Source organism: Triturus cristatus, chromosome 3_1, assembly GCF_964204655.1.
Source record: "Triturus cristatus chromosome 3_1, aTriCri1.1, whole genome shotgun sequence".
NCBI classification, from domain to species: domain Eukaryota; kingdom Metazoa; phylum Chordata; class Amphibia; order Caudata; family Salamandridae; genus Triturus; species Triturus cristatus.
Window position 1 is genome coordinate 677,071,198 of NC_140583.1, and position 23,962 is coordinate 677,095,159.

Here is a 23,962-nt window from a genome sequence, read left to right on the forward strand (position 1 = left end):
TAAAGATAGCAAACCCGTGGACAAAGTAATGGAGACAGGCCATCATTTGTAAAAGAATAAGTGCTGTGCCTAAAACTCTGCTCAGTGCTATTAAATGTAGGCACGCCGAATGTGCAGTCACGAATCCACGGCATGTCTCTTTAAACCACTACCGGACACACCCTTCCTCTTTATCTCACTCTACTTTCTCTCTCTTCCTCCACCTTTTCCCTTTGTGGGTTTTCCCTCTTTGGCACTACGTCAATGTCTGATGAAGAAGAATGAGTATCGGTCCCCAAAGATGAGTGCTGGTGGCCTTGGTCCACAACGATGAATGCTTGAGGCCCCACTGGCAGCCACTGGCTCAAATTAAGCACTGAATGGAGAACATTGAAGATGCATGTCAGGCTGTCAATGATTTATCCCCACCTAACTCTCCTGTCATGATTCAACCATGACTTTACACACTTTTGATGCTAAACTTCAACCCTTCAACTGTGGAATCTAGCAAATCCTTTGGCTTCATTTTTGCCTGATTAACCCAAATAATAATGTAAAACTAGATGCCATAATTATCCACATGGCGAGCCATTTCACCCAGAAAATGATAAGGGGTCGTGTCTTGTCATTTTAATTTTCTACTATGGCATACTGGTGGGGATTTCACAGGTCTATGAGTGATACAAAGATACAGCCCTAGTAAACATCGTATCCTTGCCATCCCTCAGGATGAACTCTTTGGCTATTAATCCCAAGAGGTCTGACTCTCTGTATTACATAAAGCCAATCCTTTTGAGTTATAGAAGGCTATATGACGAGTAGGAGTTATGCTTGTTCTACAACTTCCTTCACCCACTGGAGTTCGAGCTCTAGATGCATTATGACAAATGCCAAGATATGCACATCTGAACTTCGTTTTCATCTCCGAAACAAGTTTAGCCATGTGAATTTGATGCCAACTAATCCTGTATGTGTTTCAGTGGTGCAGAGTAGATTGGCGTACATTGTAGTGGCGTATGGGTAGAGTACAGTGGTGTAGAATAGAGTGGCGTGCAGTAGCGTAGTGTAGAGTACAGTAGTGTAGAGTACAGTGGTGGAGAGTGCAGTGGTGGAGAGTGCAGTGGTGGAGAGTGCAGTGGCGTAAAGTGCAGTAGTGTAGTGTAGATTAGAGTGGATTGGCACTGACTGCAGTGGCGTACAGTGGCATTGAGTGTAATGTATACTCTGCATTGATGTAAAGTTCCGTAGTCTGGCGTAGATTAGAGGGGTGCAGAGTAGAGTTCAGTGGCATAGAGTGCAATGGTGCAGAGAAGAGTGGCGTAGAGTTCAGAGGCAGAGAGTGCAGAGGATAGTGGTCTAGAGTGAAGTAGCGTAGAGTGGAGTGGTGCAGGACAGAGTGCAGTGGCATACAGTGGAGTGGTGTAGAGTGTAGTTGCGTATAGCGCATTTGAATATTGTGGTGCGGTGTAGAGTGCAGTGATGTAGAGTGCAGTGGCATAGAGTACAGCGGCGAAGATTGTCAATTCAGTTGCAGAGTAGACTTTCGTAGAGTACAGTGGTGTAGAAGGGTGCATAGGGGAGTGAGGTGGAGAGCAGAGGCATAGAGTAAAGTGGTGCAGAGTAGAATAGAGTGGTGTAGAGCGCAGTGACAGATTACAATAGTGTAGACTGAAGTGACATAGTGACACAATATTAAAACTATGTGTTATCAACAGATTTGAGGGCACATGCATCAAAGGTTTTTGTGAGCGCAAACGGTGTGATTCGCAAAAATCGGCCATTTGCACCTGCAAAAAGGCCTTTTGCGATGCATTAAAGTGTTAGGCACTCGCAATTTAAGAAATCGCAATTAATTGCAATTTAAGAAATCGCAATTTATTGCGATTTCTTAAATTGCGATTGCATTTAATGAATCACAATTTGCGATTCCTTAAATGCAATGCTAGAAGCACTTAAAAATAGCAAATTCGCTGTTTGGGGCCGCAAAATACTGAGAAATTACTCTGGTCTGTATTTTGCAAAAACCTTGAAAAATGCACTAAAGTGCATTTTTCAAGGTTTCAGGTTACAAACACACATGCCCTTGGGGCACGTGTGTGCGCAACATGGGTGCACATCACAATTTAAGGGGCGCAACAGGGTGTCGTTTTGACACCTTTGCACCATTGAAATTGCATGCGCAATTTGCGAGTACCTGTTGGTACTCGCAAATTGCGCATGCAATTTCCTATTCATTCTTTTGGGCCTGTAGGCCCATAGGAATAAATGGGAAGCCATTCCTTAATTGCGAGTCGCAATTAAGGAATGCTTAGGAATTGCTATTTTAATAGCGATTCCTACATGCATAGGCTTTTGAGAGTCCTTAATTGCGATTCCTTAATCATTGCAATTAAGGACTCGCAAAAACGTTTCTTGATGCATGTGCCTGTTGTTTCTTAAAAGCGCTGAAAGTTTGATTTTAAAATGCTCAGTAGCACACAAATCGTACACTAACAATAATGGAATGTGGTGTTAAGCAATTGCTTATCTTCCCATCTCCTTGTTACAGTCAACAACGTTGACATTTGCAATCTTAAAAGACGCACTGTCTGCAGCCGCCTCGCTGTCACTGGAATTTTGGACAACTGGCCCAAAACTATGACTCAGGCCGCTCTCTACGATGGGGCAGTCGAGAGGAATTTAGCGACCATTATAACCAACGCCCTCGCACTAGAAACCGCGCGGAAAGCAATGTTCGCTTTGCTCCTTCTGTATCTCGTGGTCAATGAAAGCAGACCTGGCGCAGAGCTGAATCTCCAGGCAGGGTTCAGTGACAGCAGGCACTCTCTACATGGGGTACAGCAGCTGAAACTAAACTGGAAAGGCGTCAGCAGTTTTTATGGTTTTTACAACCCTCGCGTCCTACATGGTCAAATATAATCTTGAACAAGCATTTGCAATGCAATCGGTCTCGAATTTATGAATGTTAGAGCTAGTGGCCTTGTACATTACAATGTTTTTTACTTTTTGTTTGTTTGCAGTGGAGTGATCATTTAGAAAATAAGTACACACTACACCAAAAAAAGGAACATTGGGAAAAAAAGTGTTTGCATAGGTTTCCAACTTTTAGTAGCACTCGGGATAAATGGGCATGAGCCAATGGCAAAGTCTTTTACCCATGTGTTTTGGTTTGGAGTGGATGTATGTGGTGTGGAGTGGAATTACGCGCCTTGAATTGGAATTGGGTGTGGTGGAATAGTGTGGTGTGGAGTGGATTTGTGTAGTGGAATTATGTGACTTTGGGCCATATGTAGGTAGCCTCACATCTACGGATTCATAAATACCGAATTTTACCGATTCGGTATTTCTGAATCAGTAAATGTGATGTAGGTAATAATTCGGTAAATTTTACCGATTCGGAAAAATTTGGTAATTATGAATCGGTATTTACCGATTCGGTAATGAGGCATACCTTCCCATTGATTCCTATGGGCCTGGAGGCCCATAGGAATAAATGGGAAGGTATGCCTCATTACCGATTCGGTAAATACCGATTCGGTAATGGGGGAGCATATTCAAGGGTGGCAGGGTGTCACATTGACACCCTGTTGCACCCCTGAATCTTGCATGTGTGCACATGTGGCGCACATATATGCCCTAAGGGCATGTATGTCTGCCACATGGCACTCTTAAATCTGCAAAATATTACTTTTTGCAAGGGATTCGTTATTTATCACCAACCTGTATTTGGTGGTAAATAACGAATTCTTAATACTAATTTTCACTCTTTAGAGTGCTCCCTACATATGATTTCAGGATTCGGTATTTACCGAATCGGTATTTTACCGATTCGGTAATTTACAGAATCCTGAAATCTGCCTCCTACATCTCAAATAGCTAAATACCAGTCGGTAACGGGATATTTACCGAATTTCGGCCGTTACCGACCGGTATTTAGCTACCTACATGAGGCCCATAGTGTGCAGTGGAAATATGTGGATAGTAATTATGTGGTATTGCTTGTACTGGAATTACGCGGAGTTGGATTGTGTGTCAGAGCGTAGTTATGTGGAATAGCATTTTGTGTTGCGCAGTGGTATGTTGTGGAGTTTAATTATGTAGTGTGCAGTTGAAGTTTGTGGTATGATGTAGAATTCTGTGGTGTGGATTGGAAGTGTGTATTGTGTAATTGTGTTGCTAAATTAAACTATGTGGTTTGTTGTGGAATTCTGTGGTGTGGAATGGAAATGTGTATAGTTGAATGGTGTGGCGTGGAAGTGTATGGCATGAGTGAAATTATGCTGACTGGAATTATGTGACATGGTGTGGCGTTATGCTGCCATCCTAATGCAGTACTAATTTCTAACTGAAAGATATTGGAAGGTAAAAAGGCTATGATCGCCCTGGTTTCAATAACTCACTTCAAAACACTGAAAATCTGAAATTGCTGTTGCTACGTTACAATAATCTTGTTAACAACAAATCAACACAAACGGAGGTTTCCAGTTTACTAAATCCTAGACTTTCCTTAGCAACATATTTTATGGCTGAATTACTGATTCATGTTTTTAAAGCAATTGGATTGACACTAACAAACCTTGAAAACATTGACCTGAAAAAATAAAAAGTTAGAGGTCCAATGGTAGGGCTGGTTAACAGAGGCACTGGGATAAGTGGTAGTGTCACCTGTTATATATAGCGCTAGGAAGCTACAAGACTATGGAAACAAGCACAATGCAAAAAGAAGAATCAACATATGCGAATAGGCATAAACAATGCACAGTATTATGTTTGCTTATGTTTAGTATGTTTTCCCACATTTTCCCTTACCAGCGTGGATTGTAGATTAGAAAAAACAGCCAATGGGATTCCCAAATGTGTGTAGCAATGGGTTTTCTAGCAGAGTTCGCAGACAGACTTAAGCGGTACAAAAGGGGGTGGTGATGGACGGAGCATCAGAACCAATCAAACACTCACACCCAGTCAACAGATCTGGGTTTGATCCATCACCGTTCTTTAGCCCACTCTGCCAGACAGACTTAGCCTGACTGCCTGGTTCAGCGCTCCTCACCTACTGGAGGGAACCAGGGCAGGCAGCTGAAGAGCTCTCTGGTTGCGGATGCCTGCACTGCCAGGGCTTGCATCAGCAATAGCATTCCTGCAGAGGTGCCATCTGTGAGGTCTACAGCAGAACGGAGTAGAGATCTAAGAGAAGAGCTGCTGTCTCACAGGGCCCCTGACGTTGTTCTTCTCTGTCACAGTGCATGAAGCCCAGGCCTCGGCCCCTCTGCTGGCTGGAGGACAAAGCAAAACCAAAGGGGATGATGGACGGAGCGTTGAACATTGCAAGCACTCACCCCCAACTGATCTGGGTTTAATCCATCACCGTTCTTTAGCTCACTCCGCCACCCCAGTTCAGATATGACCATATGCAAATCGGTCTGACCTGTGCCTCATGGGAACAGTCCAGTCTGAACTGCCAAGCCATGTCCTCCCTGGACCAGAAACAAGCATCCTGGGACCGGCGGGAGGAGTCTTAACCGACTCTGCCTTAAGTACATTTTACAAATGGTCCAAGGGACACTGCTGAACCAGCTCCAATGCCAACAGCTTGTTTAACTGCAGGGTTTTTAAAGATGGACCATCCCACGTTATCACCGACATGGAAGTCACTGGTTTGAACCAGTGTTCGAACCAGTAGGATAGGCGTCAAGGAGTGATGTGGCTAATAAAACCCTGCAGCTTTGCTGCCCGTGGGAGCAAAAACTCCTGGAAGAAACACGCTCATAGCACCTTCCATGGGCAGTTTCTCCAAGCGTATATGTATTTGGACAGGTATTGTATATCTTGATGACCACAATATGGCCCTCCAAGGCTACGCTCTGAAATGGCCTGGCAAGTGAGTAGCTTTCAGCCTGGGCTGTGGGGTTTTGATCGCCCGTCTATCTTTCTATTGTGTTTCCACCTAACAACAAATATCGGCTTGTTTATATTAATTTTCCCATTAATAGAACCTTGGTGCAGTTAAAAGAAATGGCAGGTAAATACAGTGAAAGACAGTTGAGAAATACAGAGAAAAACTAAAACAGTCGGCAGATTAGGTACCAAACACAAGCAGTAAAACAGTTTGGTAAACGAGCAAAATAATAAAACAAACAATTTTTAAATTGATACACCGTTAAAGATTTTTTTTTTTAAAGGGGACGCAGGTAAGAACGGACGAAAATGCCGAGAGCGATTAGATAGAACTGGGACAAATGCTAACAGAAGCGTCTGTAGCAACAACCCGGATAAATGATTAAGCTACACACACACAGCCATCCACACACGCCTCCCAGGTGCCTACCACTGAACATAATAATGACCCTCTCACACGCACACTTTAAATTAGTTACGCCAGCCGATCTGAACACCCACATGACAAGTAAATAGTGTTGCCGTCTGCTGCGGGAAGGGGGGGGGGAGGGGGAGGGGCGATGGGGGGGATGGGGAGGTTTCATGTTTTTTCAGGTTTTATGTTTGAGATCACGAAAAATTTAAAGGGCATTGCAAATATATTATGACCCACATATGTGGGGGCAAAAAGTAGTACATAGACATGTAGATGCTGCATTGTAAATATGCATGTGATAATGGCACATGATTTGATGCAATGTTATCATAAAAACTGTAAAAAAAAAGGCGGCACGCAGCAATCTAAAATATCAATACTTTACTAATTTATCAAACCAAACCACATAACCTTTATATTTGCACACAATTTTGGCGATTTTTTTTAATAAAAATGGTCTCTCGAGTTAAAATTGCTACAATTTTTAAATATACCTTGCGTTTACACATATAATGAATAGCATCGGCTAGTTTATTTTAAAATTAGCATTTATTGTGGCCTTTGTGTGATTTAGGGAGGGACAGTACACAGATATAGTGCCAGGCTGTTTCCAAATACAGATCAAAACCAATCGGCAGGCGGAGTTCAAAGCAGAAGCAGTAAACAAAAGGTATTCAGACCACAAGCAATATCATTTTAAAAACAACACACACATCTTTACTAAACCGAAATAAAGCCATTTTTCGATGCCTTTTGAGACAAAAAGCAGATGCAGTGCCTGGCTGTTTGTCAGATGGAGTTCAAAACATGACCAGTAAACGAGCCAATATTACCAATGTAGAGGACAAGCGCAACATCAACAAACAAGCAATGTTGTAGGAGAGGCAAGGGGGGTGGAGGGGGCAAACCTTAGAAACGGGTCTCGGTGGCATGTGAAATAAACGCAGCCCTGACAAAAAAAAGAACATTCAGAAACAATTCATGCAAGCTGCAAATGAAGAGTGGCTGAGTGGCCCCCATACATAAGGAAAAAACCTTTAAAGGAAGGATAGATGTAATAGGCCAATACTCCAGGGGAGGAGCAAGACATGGGAAGGTAGGATAAATAAGGAAACTAAATGAAAGAAACACAAGGTTTTAAGAGTGACTGACACTTAAACCAATCACCAGCAAAGGGCAGAATTCAACCTCACATACTGAATACAGCATGTCTTCCAGACAGCGCATGCGATGTCTAGGCTTGACCTAAAAAGGCACGGTGCTTTGGGGATAGGGCTATGTAGAAAAAAGTTAAAGCCCTATATGTGGGAGTACAACACCATTCCGTCGGGTTAGCGAAGACTACCAAATGCAAGGAAACACTTGAATAATCTACAAAGGGAGCACATCCTGACACAACTGGAGAGCAGATACACGGGTCATTTACTGGCATGCTGGCACAGGTAATTATGACTCAAAAGATCAAGATATATGAAGTCAGGTATAAAACAGGCCCTTGTAATTGAGTGTGAAAATGAGAAGGTTGTGCATGATACTCACCAGATCTTGAAAGTATTTCATCGATACTACTCACAAGTATGCATCAACCGCAACTGTATTTCTGATGGCAACATAAAGCACCACCTCTCAGTGTATAGTATGTGTGGCTCAATGCAGAATGAGGTTCAATGATGACCAACAGTAACATTATAGGCCCTGATGCCATTCCTAATGAGGTCTACAACGTAACAACCAAAATAACCGCAGCTATTCTTAGAAGTGGTAATGGAAACTGGGAAAACACTGGCTAGCACAGGCTATTAAGAGCCCTCCTAAAAAAAAAAAACCTTCTCAGACTCTTATAAGGCCATCTTCTTACTTAGCTTGGACTACAAAACCATCATAGGAATTCATGCCATGAACCATGCTGCACAAGTATCAACCTCACAGATTATTCTCGGTTCAGGCACTGCCTGACACAATGGCAATGGTATTATTGGATATTAAGAGATCATTTGATTGATTCTCATGGCCATTACTCTGGTGGTCGGAGGGGGGGGCATCATATGGCTCTACATTCGATATTTATTCATACTGCTCAGCTACTCCATATTAATTTTCATGCCTCAGTTATCATAAATGGCTGTAATTCTCAACCAATTTATATTAAGGAGGCACCCACAAGGCTGCTCAGTGTCAAAGATTTTGCATGCCATCTACATGGAGCCTTGCAAGGAACCTACTGGTGAGATGCGCAGCTGCACCTTGCTTGGGTTATTCTGTCTGCTTCACCCTCTATATTGTTGACGCTGCCATCCATGCACCTAATGTACAGAATACTTTAGTAACCACTGATGAAGTAGTTGATGCAACAAGGGAATCATTATAAACTCAATCAAAACCAATCACAGATAATTCTTTCAGATGACATGGCATACAATCATTTGACGCTAGAGTGGGAGCATCAGCCATACATCGTGCCATACATGTGTCAGGCAATGTTGAGGTCAGCTACCTCCAGAACCATGAGACAACAATTTTCAGCTTTCATAAAAATGCAAACAAATGCAAGAATGTCCCAGTTTCTGTGGCGGCAATTATCAGTTTCATTAGTCAGGCTTCTCCTCGAATTCCTCTTCTTATTTTGCCCAGTTCCATCAGCATTCATTAGAACTCTTGATGCAGCCATTACTGGATTTAGCCGAGGAACTGGAAGAAGATCGCTAGATCCTTACTTCTTCTCCTGCTCAAGGGCAGTTGGACTGCTCCAGGCTGGAACTTTCTCAGAGGCCTTTACAGCTGAAGTCCATGTTTAGTGTTATTTTTTACACAAGATCAGTCTATTTCAATTTGAGAGTCTAAGATGCTTCAAGCAAGCCAGATTCAGGCCCATGTTGTATTTTATGAAGTGTAGGCAGGTATAGGAAAATTCCAGTATCCTCAACTACACAACTTCTATAATATTGGGTCATGACCAATTCCTCTTTATTAAAAGCACTGTAAGATATAGCACAACACATCTATATTTAGGGTGTAAGATGTTTTAAGGGTCTAATGCTTAAATTATTTGTCTTACTCAAAGCCAAATTTGATTTCCCATGACTCCCTTTTTAAAATGTGTGCAGGTAAGTGACTACTTGACTAGATGGCCACCAACTACAAAGTTTTCTTTTGGAGATTTTCCATAGCTGAACCTCCTAGATCAAGGGTTTAAGTGTCTCTAGAAGAGATGACTAGATTTATCTTCTTAGTGACAGGAATGATGACCTAAACCATTAGGTAAGGAAGCGGTTAGGATGGGTAGGCACAATGATTTTAGAGGCAGATTTTACATTCTACGTTGAGGGATACTACCGAAGCGAGGCTTACGTAGACAAAGATGGTCTGAGGTTGCTTGTGTTCCCCTATGGAGGGTACCTTGCCTGATAACTCAGACCAGATTATTCCTATTGGAGCTGCAGCCAGACTGATCTGCATATGGAGCTGGAGCCAGACTGATCTGCATATGGCTGGTCCCTGACTAGAGTGGCATAGTCAACATAAAACAATGATTCGGAATGCGGCCCAAGTGATCGTAATCAGTTTCTCCATCGCATGTAAAATATATATTGTTGTTACAATGAGTTTATTATTGAAACAAAAATTAAATATAATGCAATTGACACATTACACTGCTCTTACCTTTTCCTCTACTCTGTTCAGTCGGCTACCAATTGTATTATTTCCCCGGTCCTTTAGTTTTTCTGAGAAGAAAGGCGCAAAACAAAATGAGGATAGAAAACAAATGTAAACATTCACTTATGTTAGCACATTAAAAAGTAAAAGAGGGCACTGGACGAGCGATGAAAAGCCTGCAGCATCATTGACAGAAGAAAACAAATCAAGAGAAGATCTACACCAGAGGTTGTCCAGTCAGTGGCTAGACAAGTGAGTAGCTCTCCTCTGCTACTAGTAAGTAGATCACTTATGTGCATCCCAACCTTGCACATGAAAGGTTTTTGTTTGGTTGATTTAGGTATGTTTCCACACTTGAAAAGGCTGTATTTATAAGTAAAGTTTGTATTTTTCCATAACTGATAAGCAGAAGTTTGGAGTTGAAATATGTTTAAGGCTAACAGTTAAATTGTCATTTATGGTGCATTGAAAAGTCTTATCACCGATTTCCTTTCCTGGATGCCAGGCAGCATTGTGTGTATGACTGCTGTGGCATGTAGAGGCATTCACAATTAAAAACTGACAAAGCTGTTTTTTAGATTTTATTGGTGGTAACCTTGCCTGATGCACTGAGCAGTCATGGTAATCTTGCACGCAGTGGCTACTAATGTGTGGAAAGGTCACTAATAGTTTGTTTAAGTAGTTTCGGGGTGCTTTATATGATTTATATTCAAGATAAATACCCCTTATTATTGAAAAGGTTGGACAGCCCTCTCCACCCTAAGACAAATCAAAGTAAAAATATTCACACACTCACTGACTGAAATATTCAGTAATTAAACATGATCGCTTTTGACCTAAGAGTGAGAACTTCGTAGTTCCAGTTTGATATGCAGTTAGGAAAAATATTCCTTCTTGAGTGTAGTTGGATTTAAGGCATTTAGCGAGATACAAGATAGTTACGGAAGGATTTAAAAAAAATATTTACAGTTATGTAGCTTTTTGGTTATGAAGACAGGTAGGCCGAAAGGGATATTTGAAATTCTTATTACGGACTTGGTGCGGGATAAAGAGGGCTGTACTATTAGCCGGATTTATAATGAGTTGTGCAACCTGCGATCAGATGATCCCGAGAGGCAGGCAGATAAATGGGACCACAGACTTGCTATAGAGGGCTCGAGGTTTCTCGAACCCTTGAAAATGGGCCATTCAATGCGGTGTTCGTCAGGGCTGCAGGGACAGCATTATAAGACGATCTTAGATCTATATTATACGCCTGCTAAAATAGCCAAATGGGGTGGCTCAGTGGGTATCAGTTGTCCCACTGTCAAAGCCCTGGGGCAGACGTGGTCCATATGTTTCTACTTGTCCACAACTTGAAATCTTGAAGCGAGACAGAGACATATCTGGAGCTTTCCCTGAAGGTGAAAGTAGTGTTAACACCCGAGTTCATGGTGCTGGGAGTTAGCAGTTCGGGGTCAGATGGAGCTCAGCCATATTTTATATTTCTGGCCATGACGGTGACCAGAATATGTATTTCTACAGCATGGCTGGACCCGGTGGCCCCGGTGGCCCCCTCATATTCTTAATGGCTCGCCCGTCTCCTACCCATTTTTAACCTTGAAAAAAGTATCTACGAACAAATAAGCCGGAGGGCTAAAAAATTGGATAAAACTATACGGGCTCCAATTTATGAATGGCAGAGTGAAGATGGGGGTGATACTGATGTAGATATTGATTGTATTTGTTTTCCAATAGTGCTTAATCAATTGTTTACGTTTGTATCTGTGTTTTAACCTTGAATCTCCTAGGGTAATGTATTTATTCATGTGCCCTCTGTAAAATCTCAAATAAAAATACATTTCTTATTAGTTTGCACCTGTCAGAAACTTCTTCACAAAAATATATTCATCAGTTTTAGGCATCTTATTTGCCACTGAAGGGAAGACCAGAGTGTTTTTTTGTGGCGGGGATACCCTGATACCAAATACCATCTTTCCCACTCCCTAACCCTCAAATTCAAAGCTGTCCATGATAAGACACCTCCTTTGTTACCCAAACTATCAAGTTGTAGAATGCAAAGAGTCCACGTAACTCGATTTTCCTATCCAAACCCCTTGTAAAATATCAGCTGTATGTCTTGCTACATACATTTGCGGTTAAGATGAAACAAATTGAACAAACACAGAATAATAGTGTGATTTATGCTGGGAAGACTTGTACTGCCTAGGCTTTGGGTAACTTTTGCAAGTATTTGCTTCTGTTTGGCTAGTAGGTTTTAATAAAACTTTCTGGCCACTGTGGTAGAAGGTTAGAGCAGGGACCCCATGACCCCCCTCGCAAACACTCCCTCAGGGAGAGCTGTAGTGTGGGCAGCTCTGCATCCCATTACTATAAACCAATGCATTCCTTCAGATAAAGCAGTCCCTATGCCATGCTCTTGCCATGGTGTGGGTAGGAGATACCACAGCCACCCTGTACTACCAGCACAGTCTAATACTGTGTCAGTACATATCAGCTTAATAGTGGCAATGCACCAGCTATGTTAAAACACAAACATGCATTGGCTAAGCCAAAAGGTCTCGCCAAAAAATACAAAAGAAAAAAAGGCCCCATGATGCAATTACTGTTGCTTTTTCATTCTGTAGGTGTGTGTGTATGTGTCCCCATGCATGCGTGTGCCTACAGAATCATGTGGGCATCATTTTTATTATTTACTTATTCAAAGTGATGGATGTCACTTGGATCCCTGCATAAAATATTATTTTTTTAGTGTGAAAGCACAAAATAAAAATAAGAAAAGGATCAGAAGGGTGAGAGGGGACAACGAAGAAGCAGGTGAGGAATGAGGGGAAAAGTAACACTCACTGGAGAGACCAATAATTGGGTAGGGAGGGACATGCAATGAAGAGAACAATGGAGCTCGGGCGGGGAGAAACACAAAATAGACTGAGCAGTATGAGGGAAAGAGCAATATGGAGGGGCAGGGAAGAAGTGCATAAAGGAGAGAGCAACACAGAGTGCAGGGAACTTTGGCGGGGAGGCACACTAAAGGCAGAGTGAGCAGCAAATGAGAGAGAGAGCAACAAGGGGCTGGTATGTGGGAGAGAAGAAGCACACGCTGGAGAGAGTTAGAGAACACATGCACTCTCATGGAGTGCTTAAACAAAAATAAGAAAAAAGCTCCCAAAAAAAGAGCAGTGGAAGGATACAAGCCAGTCAAAAGAATTGTAAGGAAGCTATGTTCCAGTGCAGGTTAAAACACAAGAAGAGGAAAGCAAGCCACCAACTAAAAAGCAAGCAAATGACAGTGTCAATGAAGCCAAAGAAGGGTAAGCAACGGATGGGCTGCAAGCCCACTATAAGTTCCCAATCGGTCTTTCGCAACCAGAGAGCTTGCACTGTCTGGTGGGCAAGACCTAAAAAAACAAGCACCGACGCATCCCAGTCGTTTTGACTCCGTGATCAGCGACTTAAACACTATGTCAGATCTCCTCACAGGTTATGGCATTGGCTGCTAGGAGATCTTTTTCTCAATTTCAGATGTAAACCCAAGGAAAACTAGAGTTGCCTAATACGCTGCTGCTCATAGGGTAATATGCGGACGTTTGAAAAGAAGAATCATGTTGTGTGACTTACTTTGTTGGAGAGGCAAATAAAAGGCCACGTAAATTCCTGATTTTATGATTTAAATATTGTTTCAGATATAAATGTGGGAATAACTGAATTAAAAGTAGCTCCATCTTTTTTTAAAAGAAAATTAATTTTTCTAGTATGTTTTACTTTACTTATAAATTACTTAACCAACTGGCATAACATGTACAGATAATACAGAATTTGTTGTAATATTTCTGTATGTAGAAATGTATGATTACTTTAAGTGTTGTGCAGATTGACAACAAACATTTGAGTTTTAGATTTAGTCACTAGTCAGTTATTTAAAAATGAGTATTACAAATAGCAATGTGTACTTTAGAGGTGTATGACTTTTGAGTTGACCACGTCAGAGAAATTCACTATATCACAATTTTACACATGACTTAGGCTACAACCATCTATTTTTAAAACGTTTGTAAAATATAGTCTATGCTCATATTGGGAGTCCTGCATTTAGTAACGTTTTTCTGATGTTAGTTGATGAGAATGGGCAAATATTAGCAGAAATTCGGGGTGGGGTGTCGAATTTTATAATTCTTAAATGTTAAATCCTGTCTGATGTTTCCGGTTTCAAACCGAAGCTGAAGATATGGTGTTGGCAAAATCTCAGGCCTTTTTGATCATGTATCATTAGTGTTGGGCTCTTTGTTTCTAGCCAGCCTCTTGCTATACTGCCATTCCGTCACAAGAATTTACTCTAGTTGGACTCTTTTTTTTTTTTACTCAAAAGACACTGATCCTGTGTGTTGCTGCATTATTCTGGTGGCGATTCAGAAAGGTGTGGTGTGTTTAGCCATTCTACGAGGGCACGGACTTACATTTTCTGAGGGTTGTTTCCCCAACATATTACTTACGTTTCATGGAACATATTGCTTCAAATTGGCTGAAACAGAATGATACTCAACGCACCAATTGGATGTAAAGGAGTCTCACGTTTCATATTTTTGTAAATAATTAAAGACAAAAGACAAACATATACTGCGATTGGTTTGCTTCAAGAATCACAGCAATTGAACCAGGACTGCTGACCTGTAGACAACCAATTAAATGCGGGTCTTTGTTAAAATTATATGGCTGGTGGTGCAACTGAAGACATTACGTGAGAGTGTGTACCAACCATTCGATCTATGTGCAACGTGTTGATAGACACGGAGAGCCTGATTCACAAAAACATGCTGCAAATTTATGTTTATATCTGATAATAACTCTGCTTGCTCCCTCCAGGTATTTCAAACAGCAAAAAGATAATAATGAAATAATATCCATGAACACAACAGGTTGCTTTTTAGTCATGTTGTACACCAGCGTGGCTGCTGTTCAGAATGGCTAACAGTTAGTGGCATAAACAAGAGTGGCGTGAAGTGGAGTGGCATAGCGTGAGTACGGTGGCATGGAGTATTGTGAAGAAGTGTACAGTGGGATGGTATACAGTGAAGTGGTGTGGAATTGAGTATTGTGTCGTAAAAAGGAGTGTCATACAGGGGAGTGGAGTGTCAGAGTGAAATTTCGCTGAGTGTAGCAGTATGATGTAGAATATGGTTGAGTGGTGTAGAGGAAGTCACGTAGAGTGGAGTATGCATGGTGTGATCGCGCACTGCCATTACAGACAACACATTTTCAATTGAACTGACCATTAAATTTGCACAGACATACAATTTACTGATAAAACTGTGCAGCGCACAAACGACAATGTGTGGAAATGACATCTAGTGTACTGATTTGTTTTGCTCATATTAAACTATTTGTTTCCATCACACTTCTGAATTATACAAAATGTGCTTCATGTGTGCATCTTAATTCTGATATAGTCTGAATTAGCTGCACAGTTCGGCACCAGCCTACCTCACCCACAGACAGAACCTCCACCAACCTGGCAGACAACTATGCTCCTCCTCCCTCTCCCACACACCCCACTTCCACAAAAGCAGAAGTGGCTGATGCACCTTCTCCTACATGGCCGCCAAGACCTGGAAGGGCCTCCCACTCCACCTCCGGACTACATCCATCCTACAGAGTTTCAGAGATGGCCAAATAATCCAGATGTCCGACTGACAACTCTCAGCAGACAGCCCCCATCCCCCAGTGTCTGCATACCATCACGGGTGATATGCAGCGCTCCACAAATTGTTGATTGATTTACAGACATCTAAATTGTGTTGTATGCTTGAAAAAAGCCTTATCTTTCATAACCTTAGCAAGATTGTCACATAAATCCGCTCATTTTGAAGTCAGAGAAAGAAAAGTAAACACCAAGTTCCCACAGAAGACAGAGCCTGATATTGGTCCTCTGTCTTTGCATGCACAGCAAATGTGAGAAGATAAGAAAAAAATGTAAAGACCAGTTTACAGAAAGTGAGCACTCATGGAAGAATACAAAAAGCGGTAGTAAATAGACTACCCTCCATGGGTGGGACTAACTCAAGCTGGACAGCCTAAAACAAGTAAAGCCGGCAAGTAGAAAGCAAGCAACTGAGTTACAAAACACAAAGCCAATGGTAAGCAATGGGAGGAATGCATGCCCAGGGAAGCTTTCAGATTGCCCACAAGAAGTCTTTTGCAACCAAACAGCTGTGCTGTCTGGTAGGCTCCGACCTAAAATGACACTAAAAATTCCCAGCAGTGTTCCTGGAAAGCAGTATTTGGTGCAACTTTCCAGGCACACTACCATGAAAATTATGTGAGTGTGCAAAACTTTCAAATCTACACCCATTCGTAGGAGTATGTGTAAGGATTTGACTTTCTTTTGTGAATTGGGACCGGAGTCAACAAGCAACTTTTTTTCCTACAAAAATGGTGTTTGCGCGTCCATTAAAAATCAGCTAGTAAGCCGGATAAACAGTAAGAAATCTAACATGACCACAGCAGTACTTAAAGTGTATAGCACTTTCTCTATCATTTCAGACAGTCACTTAAAAAAACTTCAAAGTAAACTAGTGATTCTAGCTTTGAAGACACGCAGCAGTCAGCTGGAGACCATAGATCCAGTTAAATGCTCCATTTAAAGTCTAGAAAACCCCAGGTCTTAATTTATAAATAATGAGTGCCAGCAATTAAAGCACGACTCAGAAGCCCACAACTGGTGCTGTCAAACAAGGGCGCTCCAAATACCAAGGTCGAGAAGTCTTGATTCCACCACACGCCTCTTTAATCAACTACCAGATACTCCCTGCTCCTTTATCTTATTCTGCAGGTTCCTGCTTTCTCTCTTTGTGATGATTTTCTCTTCCTCCTTCTTTTCCCGCTCTTGCTCTCGAGAATGGACCAATAAGGAAAAATAAGTGCAGGTTCCCAAAAATGAATGCCCTGGACCCCACCAGCAACCACCAGCTCAAATTACTGCCCTAATCTCTGCTCTGTAAGGGAGATTGTGGATTAGCATAATGTTCCTATAGTACTGCCATTTGTACAAAGTGCAAACAGACTTATAAACATCTTTGTTAGGTAGTGAGGAGCTTCACAAAGGTACTCAAGCGTGGAGTGCAGCTTGGTATACAATCCAGCAGTAAGAATGGAAGACTGACTATATTACCTGAGACAGACACAAAGAGAGATGGCTTCCCCAGGGACTGGTCCAACCTTAAAGAAAATACACATGCTATTAATATCTCATTGCCGCCTGTGCCATCAGTGTAATGAAATCAGTGGTACCGACATTTTTGTAAAACGAGTCAAGGTGTGAGGAACATAGAAAGGATCTTCATAGCAGGAATCAATGTGGATGCAAACATTGACATTGCAGAACAGTGTTTATGTCATGCACTATCAGTTCCAGCGTGGTTTAATAGCTCTTGCTGGGAGTTAAAGATCAGCACTGTGCCTTGCAACATTCATCAATCCACACGGTGCTCATAGTTTAAACAAATGTGTCCCTTAGCTCATCCCTTTGACCAAGCCAAGCATTTCCTCAAAATCCATGCAACATAAGACCAGAAAATAGCTCAGTGTCAGAGTCGCACACTGCTGACATACAGGGTCATCTGCAGGTCACATGTTAATATCACGGCAAGGCCAACTCAGTCTTCCATCCTTCCTAGGCTGGTAAATCAGGTGATAAGCAATTGTTATTTAATAATTAGCACCTATTATTTACAATGCTGAGAAACATCAGGACTGTGGTGTGAACTATAACAACAAGTTATTATTATAGTAAAGCTCATTCTAATTGGCATCAGGAAAAGGAGGGTTATGGTCTGTCCATTCTCTTGATGTCCGCGTGTATAGAGAATAGGCTAGCTGTGCACAGGCACAAACACTACTTGAAACATGTATGATACTCAGTTTAATGCAAGTAGTTAAGGGTAATACACACTTTCCAATATTCCTCATCCTTATATTTCCCTACTTGTTCTAATTAAAAAACAAACCCTCCTCGTAAATATTTCGATTTGCAAAATCAAAAAGATAATAAAGTTGCTTCTTACAGTGTATGCATTCTTCTTACATTTTGGTGATTTCACACAATCCCTTTGTTAAAGCAACCGTGGCCTCGTCTGTTCTTGGTTATTTGTTCTTAAGAGAAATAGCTTTAATATGTTTTCATGACGCGTATTAATGTGTTTAATTAAGATGTTTGCAACAAGCTGACTCTTTCAAGAAAGGGTTTTCTCTAAGAAGACAAGGTTCTAAGCTGTGTAGAATGCTGAGCCAAAGACTGTTTGTGGAGCAGCACTGGATGAATGTGTACCCTGTGGCTTAACAGAACTTGAGCCCCCCCCCCCCTGCAAGGTACATGGAGGGCCCCCCCTCTGGAGTTAATCAGGAGCTCTCAGGCCATAGTACTGTGCTGAGGGTTCTCCCAACTGTACGGCGGGGGTTTCGGGGCCCTGTGTTACGTGTACAACACCTCGATTCCAAAGGCCCAGCAAGCACAAGATCGTACGACTAATCATTTCTATTATAGGACTCCTATGGGTGCAAGTTTCTCCCACCTCCTTCAAGCAGTCCCTCCCTGTGCTCACTATTAGGTAATGTGTCCAAATATGAGGCACAAGCAGCCCCTCTCAGTGCTCACTATTAGACAATGTGTCCATACAAGAGGCGCAAGCAATGCCTCTTAGTGCTCACTATTAGGCAATGTGTTCATACAACAGGCACAAGCAGTCCCTCCCGGTAGTCACTATTAGGCAATGTGTCCATACAAGAGGCACAAGCAGTCCCTCCCTGTGCTCACTATTAGGTAAAGTGTCCATACAAGAGGCGCAAGCAGTCCCACTCGGTGCTCACTATTAGGTAACGTATCCATATAAGAGGCACAAGCAGTCCCTCTCAGTGCTCACTATTAGGTAAAGTGTCCAAATACGAGGCACAAGCTGCCTCTCTCAGTGCTCACTATTAGGAAATGTGTCCATACAAGAGGCGCAAGCAGTTCCTCCTGGTGCTCACTATTAGGTAAAGTGTCCATACAAGAGGCACAAGCTGTCCCTCTCGGTGCTCCCTATTAGGCAATGTGTCCATACAAGAGGCACAAGCAGCCCCTCTCGGTGCTCACTATTAGGTAAAGTGTCCATACAAGAGGCACAAGCAGTCCCTCTCGGTGCTCACTACTAGGCAATGTTTCCATACAAGAGGCACAAGCAGTCCCTCTCGGTGCTCACTATTAGGCAATGTGTCCATACAAAAGGCACAAGCAGCCCCTCTCAGTGCTCACTATTAGGCAATGTGTCCATACAAGAGGCACAAGCAGTCCCTCTCGGTGCTCACTATTAGGCAATGTGTCCATACAAGAGGCACAAGCAATGCCTCTCAGTGCTCACTATTAGGCAATGTGTTCATACAAGAGGCACAAGCAGCCCCTCTCAGTTCTCACTATTAGGCAATGTGTCCATACAAGAGGCACAAACAATGCCTCTCAGTGCTCACTGTTAGGCAATGTGTCCATACAAGAGGCACAAGCAGTCCCTCCCGGTGTTCACTATTAGGCAATGTGTCCATACAAGAGGCGCAAGCAGTCCCTCCCGGTGCTCACTATTAGGTTAAGTGTCCATACAAGAGTCACAAGCAGTCCCTCTCAGTGCTCACTATTAGGCAATGTGTTCATACAAGAGGCGCAAGCAGCCCCTCTCAGTGCTCACTATTAGACAATGTGTCCATACAAGAGGCACAAGCAATGCCTCTCAGTACTCACTGTTAGGCAATGTGTCCATACAAGAGGCGCGAGCAGTCCCTCCCGGTGCTCACTATTAGGCAATGTGTCCATACAAGAGGTGCAAGCAGTCCCTCCCGGTGCTCACTATTAGGTTAAGTGCCCATACAAGAGTCACAAGCAGTCCCTCTCAGTGCTCACTATTAGGCAATGTGTCCATACAAGAGGCACAAGCAGTCCCTCTCGGTGCTCACAATTAGGTAACACGTCCATATAAGAGACACTTCTCAGAAACTGAGAATTATTAGCTGTAGTCCTTTACCAGAATTTCAGGAGTAGTAGTTTCTGAGTTTTTCAAACCAGTTGAGGTATAAGTTTAGAGCGCGGATTCTTTGGGGAGGAGAGTACAGTTCTATTTTACACAAATATCACATCCAAATAGCTCACATTTGTAAGGAGGGGCTTTCATTATCCAGAGAAGCATGTGAATCCTGATTGTGATATTAAATTGCATCACAGTGGGAAAGAAAATGCTTCCTAGCCAGGTTGTGCTGAAATATTGATAAAATAATTGTAAGGTGTGTGTGGCTGTAGATGACATTTGATCATATGGCTTTTTTATTGTTCTAGTGCCTGTGTATTTATAGATCATCTTTAACGTAATAATAATTTGATTCTAAGGAAATTATGAATATTTGCAGTACTTTAATTTGCTCATTAGAAAGAGCCACCATAAAGGATAACTGTTTGCTTCACCAATGTGGTTTTATTTGAGTTGCTCTTAAGCGAAAGGGTTGCTATGTACCCCATATAAGTAATCAACAGTTTTGCAATCTAATCATAAATTAACATATATCTCAATAGGGAGATGATGGAAGACGGGACCAAGGACGCCTTCTTAATGAAAGGGAGACACCGAATCAGTGTGTGAATTTGCAATCAGATTGCAAAACTGTTGTATATTTACACAAATTTTGCATCAAGCCCTGAAGAAGGTCTCAAGCTGAAATTCTGCATTCAACGACACGTGTCAGCGGCTTTTGCCTAGGATCAACTGAAAAGAAACTCCATTGGTGAAGTTAATTGTTTTAGTTAATGGAGGTTCCTCGCAATTTACAATCGACTCAAATGAAACACTTGTTGTGGAATCAACAACTATGGCTAATAAAAAGATATACAAAGAACACAAGTTGTGCTTTTTAATGACTGCTTCAATTGAATTCCTTCACGAAACCGCTTTTCAGAGCTACTTGTTCCATAAAGGTGCACCAACAGCATTATTAAATATACAACTGCTGTGTGCAACGTCTGTTGACAATATTATTTTGCCATCTAACGCCCATAATATTTGACTTATTGCATTAGTGCAGCTCGTTACACAACGGAAAATAGAAATTAAGGTGCTCCGGAAACGTAACATGCTACTGCTTCTTATTTTTCATATGGTAAAAACCCTGAAGATACATACCTCCTCTGTAACTCTTTTATTCGCACCATTAGATTGAGATGTCCCTGTGAATATTGTTCTATGACATCTCGCACGTCATATGGTTTTCTAGCTTGCTGCAAAGTAACAAATGATCTTCAGTCATTGAAAAAACGAGAAAACAAATATTTGCAGCAGTACACACCATCTCCACAAAGCTCCCGCTCATTTTCTAACCACAGCAATGAACATTTGTAACGTAAACAATATGACTCACTATAAAAGTTGAAACAGCACTTTATTGTGATCGAGATAACAAGCTACAAGAAGTCCATAAAATAAAAACATCTTTGATCTACTGTTCCCTTTGTCTAATAGTCTATGCAAGCCACTACATTTTACACTCTGAGACAAACTATTCAATTGCAATTTTTATTATTCACATATAAGGTTTGCTCAACACCTAAAAAGCAGTTAATTCATGTTTTTCTTAAAGATACCTGAGCACAATTATTCGAACCAAGTGTCCTAGCTAGGTGCCGCTTCATAGCGCCCCCCCCCCCCAACTCTACCTCCCCCGAACCCCTAATGGTTATAAAAGCCTACGTTTAAAGGAGGCCTATTATCGATTTAGAAATTATTTGTGTCCCAAGGCATATCGGAAATCAGCCATACGAAGGTAACCGCGGCAACGGTATCAGACATTTCTTGGTCAACCTTTGGGATAGAAGTCCAACTATCACAAGCAAAGGATCAATTATCATCTTCAACTGATGCTCTACTGAGTCAACCTGGAATCTTTATTCTTCAGAGGGAATTGCAGGCTTTGGCAGTGATCACTGTGAAGGCACAGCCTCCTATGTGTACCTTCTTGAATTTACGAGTATAAACCAAGTGGGCAAAGCTAGAGAAAATAGATCTGGCAGAAGTGTACATCCAAAAAAGAGAAGACCTGTAATTCATGGTGAAAGGCTATGGATAGTCTTATGACAAAAACAGACAGCCTGGAACACCCAGTGTTGTTGGATAGGAAGTCAGTGAAGGGTGACCAGATGAGACCCAAGATGAGATGTGCAGCTGGATTTTGGATTAGTTGTAGATATCCAGGCAAACTACAAAGAGGGAATTGGAGAAGTCTAGCCTGCATAAAATGAGACCGTGAACTAGTGTTTCTCTAGTTGAGCTATGGAGAAGAGGCTGAATTTTCCTTATCATTTTCATCATCATGAAGCATGTGGATGTAAGTATGTTGATTTGAGCTTTAACATTTAGCAGCTGATCAAAAACAATGCCTAAACTGCGAGGGTAGGAGGAGGGATGGAAGCGGGACCAAAAGTGTATACCCACAAATTATGGGACCAGAACAAGATATTTCCCAAAACCATAACCTCTGTCTTGTCAGTGCTGAGCCAGAGGGAGTTGGAGCCCACTTACTGGGTCAATGAGCACAGACTACTTTTGAACTGATGTGGATGGCTAGTCATGTCATGGTCATGCCAGAGGATGACCCGTGTGACATCAGTGTAGTCAATACTTTAGGCCATAAGACACTAAGAGCTCGACTAGAAGGATCACATAGAGGGTAAATAGTGCCCGACTCAATGAGAAGCCCTGCGGGACCCTGCAGCTATTAGTGGAAAATGTCCAGTGAGAAGGCTTGAGTACCATCCTTAAGAAAACAAGCTAGCAAGGCATGGTCATTGCCTTTGACCCAGATATCCCACAACCAATGTAAAAGTCTAGTGTGGGATATTATGTTAAAGGCTCCATAATGACCGACATTTCCCATCTAAACATAGTGATATGTGAGGAATACCTCACGCATGAGATTTTCAGAGGCATTGCTGCTGCCCACTTCAAGGTTAGTCCATTAAGAGATAGTTACGACGAAGACGAAGGCCCGACATGTAACAACCACTGAGCAAGCCTCATTGCAATTTCCGATCCATTTTCCGGTAGCCTAGTACCTTCAGAGGCCGGAGGGATGGAAGGGGCAGCTTGTCTTTCTTCCAAAATTGCTCTGTGTGTCTGGAGGAAAACTACATCACCTATTGAAATACTAGTCAATATCTCAGTTGGTTATGATACTTTCTACTGAAGCATCATGTTTGAATTGCAGACCACATGGTTGAATTTGGGGGAGGCAAAATCAGTCTTCAGGATTACAAAAAAGTGAGTGAACTTAATATCTTCTAAGAACGCATTGAAAGTTTAGTGAGTGAGTACTATGCAACAGAAAAAAAAACATTTTTAGGTCGCAGCATACCAGATAGCACAGCTGTCGAGGTTAGTAAAGATATTCTAGAGGGTATTCTGAAACCTTCCCCTGGAAATGCATTCTATCCTTTGTTGAACCATTGCTGCTCATTGGTTTTGTGGTTTGTAACTCCCAATTGCTTGCTTTATGTTTCCTGGCTTTATTCGTTTTAGGTTTTTCAGCTTGAGTTTGTCCGTCCGGCAGAGCATTGCCAGTTTACCATATCCTTATGAATGCTCACTTTCTGTAAACAGGTCTTTATATTGTGTTCTTATCTTCTCACATTTGCTGCACATTCAAAGACAGAGGTCAAATGCCAGGCTCTGTCTTCCAAGGGAACCTGGTGTTTACTTTTCTTTCTCTGACTTCAAAGTGAGAGACTTTATGTGACAATCTTGCTGTGAAACAAAATACTTTTTTCTAGCACACACCAAAAATGAACTGTGCTTATATTTCAAAATATATCACTATTAGGACAGTAAAATTAAAGTTTTTTTTGTAATTCTGAAGTATGGTGGAAACAAATATTTGAATACAATCAAACCTCATCAATACACTATCACACACGTTATTGTCTGTGTTAAGTAAAACTTTATACCTGTGCAAATGTAATGGTCA

General features: G+C 41.8%; 1 protein-coding gene across 1 annotated transcript in view; it reads right to left on the reverse strand.

Moving 5' to 3' along the window:
• KCNQ1 (potassium voltage-gated channel subfamily Q member 1) overlaps window positions 1–23,962 on the reverse strand; it is an 872,274-nt gene that overhangs the window by 117,299 nt on the left and 731,013 nt on the right. The window contains exons 13-15 of the mRNA XM_085644751.1: window positions 21,130–21,224; window positions 17,109–17,155; window positions 9,950–10,011 (exon numbers count right to left, since the gene is read on the reverse strand). Of these exons, the coding sequence (XP_085500877.1) occupies window positions 9,950–10,011; window positions 17,109–17,155; window positions 21,130–21,224 (204 nt within the window). The remainder of the gene's footprint in view (window positions 1–9,949; window positions 10,012–17,108; window positions 17,156–21,129; window positions 21,225–23,962) is intronic.